Source organism: Drosophila willistoni (genome assembly GCF_018902025.1).
Source record: "Drosophila willistoni isolate 14030-0811.24 chromosome 2R unlocalized genomic scaffold, UCI_dwil_1.1 Seg167, whole genome shotgun sequence".
Classification (NCBI taxonomy): Eukaryota; Metazoa; Arthropoda; class Insecta; order Diptera; family Drosophilidae; genus Drosophila; species Drosophila willistoni.
In genome coordinates, this window is record NW_025814050.1 from 15,203,905 (window position 1) to 15,217,159 (window position 13,255).

Consider the following 13,255-nt stretch of genomic DNA (forward strand, 5'->3'; position numbering starts at 1 on the left):
GAGTTCTTTAGGCACCCAATCATAATTTTTATTATTTACTTAAACAAATAAGAAAAAAGTTGTACAACTTTACTTTCTTGAAAATGAAATTGCAACTAAATTTAAAAAAGAAAACTTAATAAAATAAATAAAACAAAAGTTGTAAAATTTTCATAGACAATATATTTTTAATATATATAGTTCTTCATGTTTGGTTTTTTTTGTTGTTTTTTTTTTTTTTTTGTTCTAAAAACGTTGTTGTGATTGCTTTGTTTTTGTTTCTTTTTTTTAATTACTTTTTAAAAATCAATAAAATAGTATTAAAAATGATTTATATTACAAATAATTAATAACTATAACTTGTTGTTGTTGTTGCTGTTGTTGGTTTTGCTTGAAATATATTTAGCTAACAATTTTTTTTTAATTTTTAATTTTATTTATGTTTGTTGTTGTATTTATTAGAACCAAGAGTGCAGCAAAGTAAAAAATTAACTAAAACTTAAAGAATAAAAAAAGCCATAAACAAAATTCAACTAAAATGTTTATAGGATAGAAGGGGATTTGAAGGGATTGAGGGGGTAGGGCGTGCAGGAGGGTGTTGGAGCTTATAAGGGGTAAGGCGGTAAGGAAATTGGGGATCGGGGCGACGGTGAGGAATCGATTTAAGGTTTGTTTTTTTTCTTCTCTTTGTTATACACTATATAAGCTAATATATATTTTAACTTATGTATTTTGTATATGTGTATGTGTATGTGTGTGGGTGTATTTGTGTGTGTTTGTTGCTGTGAGTGTTGGTAATATCAATTAAAAACTAAGCATAAATATAAAGCTTAACACATTCTTACAAAATCAATTTGATAAATTGAGCATAAGGACCCACATTCAAGTATTACGTAACGCAATTTTGGTTGATTTTAGACTCGTCTCGTCTTCCTCTTAACCCCCCTTCCCCACTCAAACCCATCGTCGTCCCATTTTAACGGTTTAACATTTTTGCAAGATCAATTTGTATTAATAATATATGTTTTTTCTTTTTTACATTTTTCATTCTTTAATTCATTTGCAAGAAAATTTTCTTTCCCTTTTCTGTCCTAGCCCCACTCTCTGCCCTCTCTTGCGCTCGCTCTCTCTCTCTTTTGGTGCATTACGTTATACTTAAACGAACCCTAAGGAAATAAGTAAACAGTGTGCATATACAAAATGTTACATATATATATATATATGCGTGTGTGTTTGTGTATGTGTATATCCTATATACAATTCTAAGTGTATATATATAGGTAAAATTAAAAATTAATAACAAATTTTTGTTGCTTATTGTGTTGCTGTTGTTTTTGTTTTTCTTGTTGCTGTTGTTGCTGCTGTTATTGGAAGGTTGTTTCTTTTTTTTTTCTTTTCTTTTTTGTTTCTAACTATAAATTATTAGCTTGTAGTAGTACATAATAGTTACTAATTTGGCCTGACTTTCATTTAGACACGTTTGGTGGTGGTGTTTCTGTTGTTGTGGTTGTTGTTGCTGTTGTTGTTGTTTTTGTTGCTGTAGTTGCTGTTGTCGCTACTGCGACTGATGCGTCGGATGCGATACAGCATCCCTGAGCGTTTTAAGACCCGCTTGAACATATCGAAACACCTCATGCATGGTGCTATGCAATGTCAACGGGCCATTCTCATGATCCAGTTCGCGGAAAAAATCTAGAAATTTAAATGAAAAATATGTAATTAAAGCAAATATTTCAGTCGAGAACTTGATTTGTAATTAATGTAATTAGGGACAGCATATAATAATTTTTCAAATTTTATTCAAACAAATCTATAGTTAAATACTAATCAAATTATACTTTGGATAATTAAACGACTAACAAAAAAACAAACTATCATATTTAAAAATTTGAGGCCAATAATGAGTCTTACTGATTTATAAGATTTTTGATCATAAAAGATGAGCAGGTTGTCTGTATAGCTATTTCAAAAAAAAATTTATTTCTTTTTGGAATTTGTGTCTATTTTGATTTTTAATTTTTAATAACGATTACAATTGTTTTCGATTTTGTATTTTCGAGAAGAAAACAAAAAACACATTTGATTTTTATTTTTTAATTAAAGAAATAAACATGATTTCTGATTTAAGATTTTAATTAATGAATTAAATAATTATTTCTTAAAGAGAAAGAAGCTTACTTTGGGTTTTTTTATCCAAATATAAGTTAAGAGCTTTTTAAAGGACTGACAAATATATCGATCTAGATATTTCTCAATAAAGTAGGCTTTTGGATCGCTTCTTTCTATGCCAGCTATTTGGTAATTAATTTCCTTTAATACGTTCGTTTTCCAAATATTTTTGTATTGAATTTCTTAAAATGTATTTAAAATTTAAGTTGGTGTCGTTTTGAGTTCCATTTTAAGAAGTAATTTATATATGAAAATCTCGCTATATCAAAAATTGCTAGAACAAAAACAATTTAGAACACATTTTAAGGAATTTTTTTTGTTATGTCCCTAAAAAAATCAAATAAAAGACTAATAGATATAATGAAAAACTCTGTAAGTCCCCTAGGATTCTTATAATCCAAGCATTATCTCTAATTCTTCCATTTAGATCTGCCGCTGCATTTAGTTGTAATTCCCAGCTTGTTATAGAGCTCAAACTATAAAGTCCTTAGAAATCAACATGAATGCTTAAAATAGCTAAACAGACTATATCCAGTTCACTTGCGAAACTTTTCTACGTAAAATTGATCTCGAATTGTGATAGAGAGGTGAATTTATTAATAAATATACAGTTTAGTTTAGTTTGACTACTAGTAAGTAAAAAAGTACGAACATCATTTAAGTCTTTAGACGACTCTTTGTCTCTAGAACTTCTATAAGTTTTCTAGAATTTTAGGCAATTACACTTGCTTTGAAATTTGGAATATATTTCTTATTTATTGCTTACCTAGATGATTGCCGGTGCGAACTAATCGATCGGCTTGATCCCACAACTCATGAGCACTATTCACATAGGTTAGATACTCGTTCTGCTTGCACAGTTGATTGTGTATATCTTGAGGCACTATTTTACCAGGTGGCGTATTCGAACCGGAGCCCTAAGAAAAAAAGGGAAAATATGCATTAATAACTATAACAAGCAAAAGTAATTTCAATATGAGAAAAGACTTACCTGTGAGCCAACCGAATTCGATGGAGATATCGATGAAGGTGTATTGCCATTCACTATATCACCTCTGCCATTGCGAAAGAAATCCGTTAAGCTATTGATAATGGCGCGACAATTGACTCGCCGCAATTTAAAAAGCTTTAAGGATATCAACGATTGGCAGCGTAAACTGTAATAGAGAGAGAGATTTGAGATTTCATTCACATTTTGTAATTGAAAAGTAATTAAAACTTACCTTAGTATGGCCACCTTGTTGTGCGTTTCTTGCTGGCAGTTTGCCGACTGCTGATACGGTCGAAATTTTGATGAAATAAACCTAGAAAGAATAAAAAGAATTTAAGTTAAATTTTAATCTATATATATGGAAATGATCGTGGAATAGGACGTCCGGTCTTCTACGTCCATATTCATTCTTATCACATCTGATTTCAAGACATTTTAGACTTAAGCCCCCCTTTAGAAGACTAATCTCAAAGCATTAAATGGGTCACACACACTTTACTCACTTAATAAGCGACAGAGTATCCTTATACATTGTCCATGTGGCCGTCTCAGAGCTACAACGTTCCATGGCATCGGCGGTGAGAAGGAAATATGCAACTGCCTCCAGATAGAGAGTGACCTGATTGAATGAATCACGCTCTGAATCGGCGGCATGCTTTCTTTGGACAGCCTCTTGCAGGAACTGTTTGCTTTTTCTAAAAGAAAGAAAACAAAATTGCATTAGATTGAAAAGTTTTGTGGGATAGAAGCAAAAAGTTTCTCTAACCTAAGATCGTCGCTGGGATGCTCTTCCTCTCGATCAAAGTACGATCGATAGATTAAACGTGGTGGTGGTGGTGGTTGGGATACTAGTGATGCCGGCGCTCCTGCTCCTGTCACTGAGGTTGGCGGTGTCGTTTGTACTGCCTCGCTGCAGGTGGATGGCGCCATAATGGATAGAGGACCGACAGCTGTTGCTCCTGTTCCACCACCAATTGATGATTGGAACAATTTCTGGCCATTGGAGGAATTTACCACAGCAACGGCGGCGGCAGCAGCAGCAGCCGCAGCGGCATCTTCTTGCAGCAATTGATACTTATCATAGGATAATCGCTCATGATTATTGGAAGGCAAGAGCATAGGATTAATTTGTAACATTTGATCCTTGGCATTGGTGAGCATTGGATCGGTTTTCTCCTTTTTTCGTTTCTTTTCCTTGTATGGACTGGAACTGGAGCTAGAGCTCCGTTTGCGTCTACGTGGCGGAGGTTGTTGCTGCTGGTCGCGTTCCCTGTTCCGATCCCGATCCCGCTCCTGTTTGAGCTGGAACTCCTGTTTGACATTGGTGGGCCGAAATTTGGTCTCATATAACGAGTCCAGCTCTGGCTCTGGCTTAACAGGATGAGAATGCGCTTGTTGTGAATGATGATGGAGTTGATGATGCTCATGTTTAACTTTTGATAATCCCGCTGGCGAGCTGCCACCCTGAACGACATGGCCATTGGGAGTGAGATGACCATTCTGTTGATTACTACTGCTTGGTGCCAGTTTTTTTAGACGGAGTATACGCTCTCGGGAGAGTTTACTCAAATCGATTTTGCATATCAGCGAGGTGAGAAGTGGCGTTGTTGTCCTGGCCGGAGAGGCCAGTCCTGCTCCCAATTGTTGTTGCTGGGTGGGCGTCATTCTTTGCTTGACTCCACCACTCTGGGATAGTAATGATGGGGGTGGTAGTGGATCCCTGATCTGTACCTGCTGCTGCTGTTGCTGCTGCTGTTGCAATTGCTCTTCAGATTGATCGATAATCACCACTTGGCCTTGCTTCTTGGCTCCACCTTCTTTGTTATTAAATATGCGGGTAAGTGTACTTATTTTATTCTTATCACTTTTAGGCTTTCTTTCACGATTCTTCTCCCGTTTGGCATCGTCCTCATCACCGCTAGAGCTGCTGCTACCACTGGAAGATGAGGAACTATCCGAGCTACTCAATTGTTGGCTGCCACCACTAAGCGGAACCTTATACGGTGACTGTTGAGGCATAGCTTGCTGCTGTAGATTATTATTGACAATGACATTATTGTTAGAGTTGGAGTTGGAGTTGGAGATGGCAGCAATGCCAAGATTATTGTGACTATTGGAATTGGGTTTGTCCGTCTCGCTACTGCTACTTGTTGGCGAGCTACTGCCACTACGACGATGATAGCTCGACCGTTTGGCTAATGGAGCCATTGCGGCTGTGACCGGAACCGTTTTGTTCAATTTGACAATGCGACAATTTGTTTTTTGGGTTTCCGTATCATCACTGCTGCTGGATGAGCTGCTCGATTTGGAAGTGGAACAAGAACTGGATGAGCTCTCCTCATCGGAGCTGCTGCTACTTGCTGCAACTGCATTAGCTGCTGCTACTGCTGGCGGCTGAAGGAGAGTAGCCGCCGCCGACGCTGCTGCTGCCGGCATCATTGGTATGCTGGACATCTTTTTGGTGGGCGTATTCCCATTGGAGCTGCTCTGACTGGAATGCTCACGTTTTCGGGGTAGAACGGATGATGAATTGGTATTGGAGGTGGAGGAAGAGGCGGAAGCTTTGACTAGTGTCTTCTTGGCAGCCGTCAGCGTTGGTCCTTTCGCTTGAGAACTACTACCAGCCGATGCACTACTCAAATTGCCACTACCAGCGCTTTGTTGTTGCTGCTGTTTTCTAGGTCTACCACGTCCTTTCTTGGTCGTGGTGGCGCTGGTGGTTGTGCTATTGGTGCTGGGAGGTGGCACTACAGCAGCTTGAGCCTGAGCGACCACAAGAGAAGAATGCTTTGTTGACGGCTCATCTTCATCGCTGGAGTCCAGCAGCGGTGGCGTCAATACAGACATCATTTTCTTTTTACGCGGCTTCTTTTGCCTCGGCTTGGGTGAGGCGGGCAGTGGAGCTATCGGTGTCACCGTAACACTCATCGATTGTGATTTTTGCATATTATTTATGGGTGGCACACGCATCACTGAGGTTATGGCAGCCGGTACACCGGGAATTTGTAAAGTTTCACCTGGTCCTGGCATGGGTACAACTTCACTGGCACTTGCCGCCGAATCGGAACTACTGCATGACGAGGATGAACTGCCACTTGTTGCTGACTCTGATAGACGTTGATGCGAGATTTGTGTTTCACTTTCCCTTTTTATTTGGCTTTTTGGTATGGCAGCGGCGGTTAATAGACCCAGATCCTCTTCCTTTTTAACAGCCACCGGTGTGACACTTAGACCAGCGCCGTAGCGTAATTGTTGATGCTGCTCATCGACATCATCATCATCCTCATCACATTCATCGATGTCCATTAGATGGTCATCATGATGAATTTTCTCATTCTTCACAATGGCCGTTGTGACATCTATGGATTCGGGTATGATTTGTGCTCCACCAGGCAATATGCCCGGAACTTTCATGCTAACATTACCGGGCGATACACTCTCGGAGCTCGTTTGACTGGTGGGTTTGTGAAAGAAGCGACTAAGATTCCATTTATTGCTATCGGTTGGCGATGGCGTTTTATTTGATGAGCTGCCACTACCAATGCCAGAGCTACTACCGGAACCGCCCCCTCCACCGCCGCCACCGCTAGCACCACCACTACTGCTGCTGCCACCACTGCCTCCCATTGAACCGCCTGAGCTACTGCTGGTGGTTCCACCATTGCCACTGCCACCACCACCACCGCTGCTGTTGTTGCCGCTGCTTGATCCCAGTCCACCACTTGAAGTTAAAAGGCCTGTTATGGTATTAGCTCCGCTTGCAATGATTGTCTGGCTATATTTCTTTTTGCCGCCATTTGCAGTCAGTTGCTGTTGTTGTTGCTGCTGTTGCTGCTGTCGCTGGAGTTGCTGCTGAAGGAATTGCTGATGATGATGACTCTGTGGGTGATGTCCATGTAGTTGTTGTTGTTGTGTTTGCTGCTGCTGTTGCTGGTGATGATGATGATGATTATGTTCACCCTTGCTGCTGGATTCACTACCCGATTCCGTGGAATCTGATTCAGAACCATTACTACTACTGCCCGGCGAGCGTCTGCAAGAATTACAAAAGCAAATTACATTACTTAATTGCTTTAATTATATTAATTTCAATTTCAATTAATCTTACCCATCCTTTTTTCGTTCATCCTCCGATTCGGATAACTCCAGATCATTTTCGAGACTGTAGAAAATTAGATTAGTAATGAATTTTCGTTTCTAAATCAATCTAGTGCTAATTAATCTCACCATGAATCCTGTTTCTCTAGAATTGGATTCTTCTCGATTTTGAGCGGCTTTGCCGTTGGCGGTGTTACAGACATTGCCTTGGGCGGCGTAGGCGGTAACTGTTGGATGGGAGCAACTGTGGCGGCCACCGTTGCTGCAACTCCTGCTACTGCTGCTGCTGCTGCTGCTGCTGCTGTTGTTGTAGACAATGAGGTCGCGGATATGGCTGCACCATTACCACTCCCACTGCCCAGTGGCAATTGACTCGCCTGCGGCGGTGTTGTCAATAATGGTGCAATTGGTGATGTCATCGGTGCAATGGGCGTTATCAGCGAGGATGGCGTTACAGATGGCGGTGAGTTAAGCAACGGCATTATTGGATCCACAATATCAAATGCATATTTAAATTTATTTGGAGCATTTAGATTATAGTTCTCCCGCGTTGGTGCCTGCGGTGTGGCTGCAATCGGATTCAGCGGTGTCACTTGAAAATGATTCTTCATTTCGCTAAGCATTGAACGAACATCCTTCTGCAAATGAAAAAGGAATAAGAGATTTTATTTAGTTTGTAATCTTCGACGAGAGATCCGAGAGAATTCTTACCTCTTGCGGTGGCGGTGGTTGTATGCCAACACCTGGTCGCTTATTGGACACCGGTTGGGCAAATCTTCCGCCACCATTATGCAGTGCCGTCCCCGTCGTCGGTGGGCCCAAAAAAGATTTCTCACGTCCATTTGGTACTTGGGTGCTTATGGGTGGACCCAGTAGGGATGATGATGATGAGGCGGCCGCATTGTTTGTTATGGAACTTGAATTTGAATTTAATTTGGGTGGTCCTCTTGGTGGGGCCATGCCACTACTTGAGGGTATATCATTCTTCATCGGTTGGCCAGGATAACCACCGCGTCCATTATAAGGCGGTTTATTATCCGCCTGTTTTAAATAAGTCGGAGGTCGCGGCTGTTGTTGTTGTTGTTGTTGCTGCTGCTGTTGTTGGGTTTGTCCCAGGCCAGGCGGCAGCAAGGAGGAGGCTACAGATGCGGATGAGGATATGGATGAGGAGACCTGCTGCTGAATCATTGGCGCTTGCAGGCGTGGATTATTACCGATGCTGCCGTTGCCACTGCCACCGCCCGGTGCATGCCGACTTATTCCCACAGTATACTGATTGATATAATTACGGGCATCACCAAATTCACCCAGAGCCGCCGTTATCTCGGCATCACCTTCGGTCAGACGGCGGGGCTCACTAAATAGACTAGTCTCACGATCATCACTTTGTATGCCCTGTTGGCGTTCATATTTTTCACGCTCCCGTCGCCGTCGTCTTTCGTATTCCTCCATGCTGCAAAAATAATGCCAAGATGCCAAAAATTAATGCAATTCGATCGACAAAGTTTTGATTTTTCTTATTTTTAAGAGTATTTTGGTTAACATAGAAATTAAATTACATATATATATATTTGTATGCATGTATATCTCGTCTGTGTTCTATTTTTGTGCGCAAGAACAACAGCAAGAACAACAACAACAATTAGAACAGCAAACAACAACAACAAGAAACATGGCGTGAACAAACAAATAACAACAACAACAACAAAAAAGAAACAAACAAATGAACAAACGAACAAACAATTTGACATGCAATAATCGTGTGCGGTGTGGGAGGAGAAAGTCGGGGGGGAATGGCTCTTTCTTTCTCTGCCCCTTTCACTCCACTCACTCATTTACTTACTATCTCATATGTTTGTGTATTTATGTTTGTGTGCGCGTGTGTGTGTGTGTGCTTGGTGCTATCTGGTGGCGTGCTCATATGTTTAATATTTACTGTAATTTTTAACAACTAAATATTTGAATTATTGAATGCTGCTAAACAATTTTTCGCTTTCATTGCTTAGGTTTGGCGGGCGGCAACGCTAAAATACTCCACAAACAGGAGGATGACATCAAAACAAAACTAATTTGGCAGTACCCGTAGCCGAACCACGGTCACACTGGTAATTCAAAATGATCAGATGTTTGTCAGAGATGACATCGTGATCGAATGTCACGATATTTTTGCAATGCAGAAAATCTACAAAGCAAACAGATTTAAAAATAATCGTTTTTTGTTTAAAATTAATTGAATTAAATTGAATTTATTTTATTAATGAAATATAATATTTCATTATTTTTTGTTTTAATCAATATGATAATTATCAAAAATAATTGTCATTTTTCATATATATAAATTAAACGAAATTAAATGCAAGCATTTAGCTTGCATCTGAGTTTTTAAAACATCTTTTAACAGGTGATTTTTTGTCTAATTTTTTTTTTTAACTTTATATTTTGATTTGAAAGATTTAACAGAACAATATTTATTTTTGAATTGTGTTTCTTAGAAAGCAAAAGAAGCTCTCAATTTAAAATCAATTTTATTTATTCAATGCAGATCGATCGGAAATATCAAAAATAAAGCAGAGTGTGGCCGTTCTTTTGAAATGTAAATTTTACGAATGTTCTACAAGGCCAATAAATATCCTTTGCAATTTTTCTTGAATTTGTTATGGCTTATTATTGGCAATCAATTGAGTTTTTGAATATAAATATTAGGGCCAAATTAGTTACAAGCATGCAAACGAGCAGGGCAAATTTTAAATTTTAGACCTTTTCGACTTTATTAAACATTATAAACACACTGTATAAACAGTTACTCTCTTTAGATAAAGGTTTCACCAGTAATGCCAATAGTTTTACAAGCACAAAACACAAGACTCTGCACATTACAGTTTGGTGCGTATGTAAATTAAAGGCAAAGGTGGAAAATGTGACGTAGGTGCAATGAATAAAAAAAAAAAAACAAAACCAAACACTGTGCAACTTGTGCAAATATAACATTTATACATATATATTTTTTTTGCTTTCATGCATTAATACGCACACACACGATAATGTAAAGGAGTAAAGTGCGAGAAGTGTAAAAGAGAAGGAGAAAAAATGTTTGGAGGACCGACAGCCAGTGACTCTAAAACTTACTTATAATTTTGGCTGTACAAATTGTTATCGTATTGCTGTAGTTGTTGTTCTTGTTGTAGTAGCTGCTGCTGCTGCTGTTGTTGTTGTTGTTGTTGCTGCTGCTGCTGCTGAAGAAGTAGAAGATTGCTGTGGTGTTGTAGTTGTTGTTGTTGTTGCTGCTGCTGTTGATGTTGTAGGTGGTGGTGGTGCTGTTGTTGTTGTTGCTGCTGTGCCATAGCGCGTTCTTATTGTAAATTTTATAATTCAAATCTTCTTTTACGTTGGACACACAAATTGATGGCCGAAGAAGAGGTGGTTGTTGAGAAGGTTGGGCGGCGGGCACAAATGCACAGACAAACACACACATAGACACGCACTTACACAGACAGAGGATATATGTACAAACAACAACTACGGGAAGGCGGCAAACCAAAACACACACACACACACTCTCACAAACAAGCACGCTCGCAAACAAAACGCACACACCAAATGAATGGAAAGAAATGGGAGGGAAGTACACAGAGGGGAAAGAAATCGCTCTCTGTTAAAGGTGTTGTTGTTGTTGCTGCTGCGATTGTTGTTGCTGCTGTTGTGTTGTTGGTTGATGTTGTTGTTGGTTGGCTTATGTTATCGTAGTAATTTTGCTTCTGTGACAGCCACCACGTAGACAAGGCGCTTTGTAGTTGTTGCAATTGATGCTTTGTTGTTGTTGTTGCAATTGTTGTTGTTGTAGTATGTCAGGCAGCATCAGCTTTGTTGTTGCTTTCAACATTTTGCCTGACTGGTTATGTTAGAGTGATGTTAATTTGCTCTGTTAACGTAATGTTGCACTCCCTGACTCTATCGGTCCTGTGCTCTCTCTCTCACTCTCTCCGTTATTTTAATTCATTTCAATGAAAATATTGTAAAAATGTAAAGTTTGTAAAGCACTGCAAAAGTGTGTGCTTTTGTTCTTTCGTTCTTTTCGTTGTAATTTTCTTTTCTTCTCTCTCTCTCTCTCTCTCTCTGTGTCTGTTTCTTTTTCCTCTAGTTTTTTTTCTTTTTCAATTTGCATAAATAATGTTACGAGTGAACAGACTTTTCTTTTTTAAATGCTGCTTTGATTTGTTCTTGTTGTTTTTGTTTTGTTTGTTTGTTTCTTTCTTTTTGATTTTTAAAGTCTTTTATTGCTTTTCTTTGTGTTCATGTTTTAGTATTTGTTGTTGGTGTTGTTTTTTGCTGTTGCAATGTGTAAGTAGTAGTGTAAGGAAAGTAAAGTTGCAGTACCTAAAAAGAAGAGAGAAATAAAGAGATTTTTTAAAATTAGTTGCCTACTTTTCAGGGTGGTTAAATTAATAAGTAATTATAGACGAGTCCTTATACATATATATGATATAATACGAAAAGTGAAATGTAAAACAAACAGTAGCAGCACAGCGTATGAGCCTTTCAAACATTTATACAAATATTTATACAATTTTTAAATCATCAACATCATCAACACTCGTCCTCTCATTATGCAGTGGCATTTACTTTTGGACCTACATGGGACACCTACATAAACCCACGCACACACACACACACGAAGGTAGGGGGATTATGCCTGGGCGAACATTACATCTTTTCCTTGGCGTCGTCATCAAGCTCACTATGGCGTCTGCTTGGCTTCAAGTGCAACGCTTAGATTCACTTAAACCAGACTCTGAAGGAATGCAACAACAACAACAAGAACACACTAACAGGAAAGAAAAAAAAACACACACACACACTTATACGCATACACTCATTGAAAGAGGACAAGAAGGAGAACGATGTCCTTTTGGGTTTATTCTTATGGAAAAATTGCAACTTGTTCTGAGACAAGTGATATGTGTGATTTGTGTGTGTGTGCACACACGATGCGATAGACTCTCTCCCCTCTATAAAGGGAGGGGGGATATTTACATGGAAATTCTATTTATATGCTTTCCACGGCATTCAATTGCTTAGTTAAAAATTAAACATGGAATATGACATTTCTTGATTTAATGTGCTTTCTAAATAGTTTAAAAGAACTATTTTTCAATAAAAAAGACAAAAAATTATAAAATTTCTGCATAAGTTGCACTTTTCTTCTTTCATTTGTGCATTTAGTCGGCCAGCAAAATTTAACAAGGAAACAAATTTTATACTTGCAGCAATTTATTATAATATTTTAATTCAACATATTAAATGTAAATTAAGAAAGTTTATCCATTATGTATTTAGATGCTACTAGCAATCTAAATGCCTAGGAAATTTAGTTAAATGTGTATCATTTTTCGCCCTCTGCGCCTCTCACCCACATGTGACAAAAAGCAGGACTCGTTCTCTTTCTCTTCAACTTATGCAAAGGACAGAATTTTATTTATCATTAGGAGGAGGAAAAAGTTGGTTGGTTTTGTTTGGTTTATTTTTTTTTTTTGTATTCTTTATGATTTTTGGTTTTTTGTTTTTGTTGTTGGTTTTTTTTGTTTTTGTGGTGTGTGTGAATGAAAAACGTGTCAGTTAAATTAATTTTCTGGTCACAGGACCTCCTCAACACAGCAGACAAAGTTGACCCTTTTTTTTGTGTATATGACATAAACTCGAGAACAGAAGGAGAGACAGGGAGAGAGAGAAAGAGAGCGAGAAAAGGGGGAGAAAAAACAGAGAGCCACAAATCTGCTGCTAAAATTTATTTGTCTTATAAATTTTGTTAACATCTCAACTGACATAGCAAAGGGATACACACATACATACATACATATATATGTATGAATGAAGGAGAGAGAGAAAAACATTTAATTATTTTATTTCTGTTGAAGTTTTATTTGGCCTTTTGTGTCCAGTTATACAGTGCTTACAAATAGTTTATGCACATCAAAAAAAGAAAGAAAGAAAAAACGAAAAGAGAAAGCAAAAGTCAGCCAC

The 13,255-nt window shown here is 38.4% G+C and overlaps 1 protein-coding gene and 1 long non-coding RNA gene across 3 annotated transcripts in view; both read right to left on the bottom strand.

Annotated features, from left to right (window-relative positions):
• Positions 1-1,339: 1,339 nt before the first annotated feature.
• On the bottom strand, positions 1,340-10,521 carry LOC6642171 (AF4/FMR2 family member lilli). 2 transcript variants are annotated; one of them, XM_023176036.2, is made up of 10 exons: positions 10,364-10,521; positions 7,949-8,690; positions 7,367-7,875; positions 7,248-7,301; positions 3,906-7,172; positions 3,643-3,834; positions 3,372-3,452; positions 3,140-3,305; positions 2,915-3,065; positions 1,340-1,671 (listed from the first exon to the last, which is right to left on the bottom strand). In XM_023176036.2, exons 2-10 carry the CDS (start codon positions 8,687-8,689, stop codon positions 1,535-1,537), a joined length of 5,298 nt encoding a protein of 1,765 aa, XP_023031804.1. In that variant the 5' UTR covers position 8,690; positions 10,364-10,521; the 3' UTR covers positions 1,340-1,534. The 2 variants fall into 2 exon arrangements, with proteins under 2 accessions (XP_023031804.1, XP_046866776.1); XM_047010820.1 differs by lacking the exon at positions 10,364-10,521 and adding an exon at positions 9,081-9,288.
• A 970-nt stretch (positions 10,522-11,491) lies between these two features.
• The window catches only part of LOC124460285, an 89,291-nt gene continuing 87,527 nt past the window's right edge, over positions 11,492-13,255 (bottom strand). Inside the window, exon 3 of the long non-coding RNA XR_006954208.1 lies at positions 11,492-11,611. This is a non-coding gene — a long non-coding RNA (uncharacterized LOC124460285). The remainder of the gene's footprint in view (positions 11,612-13,255) is intronic.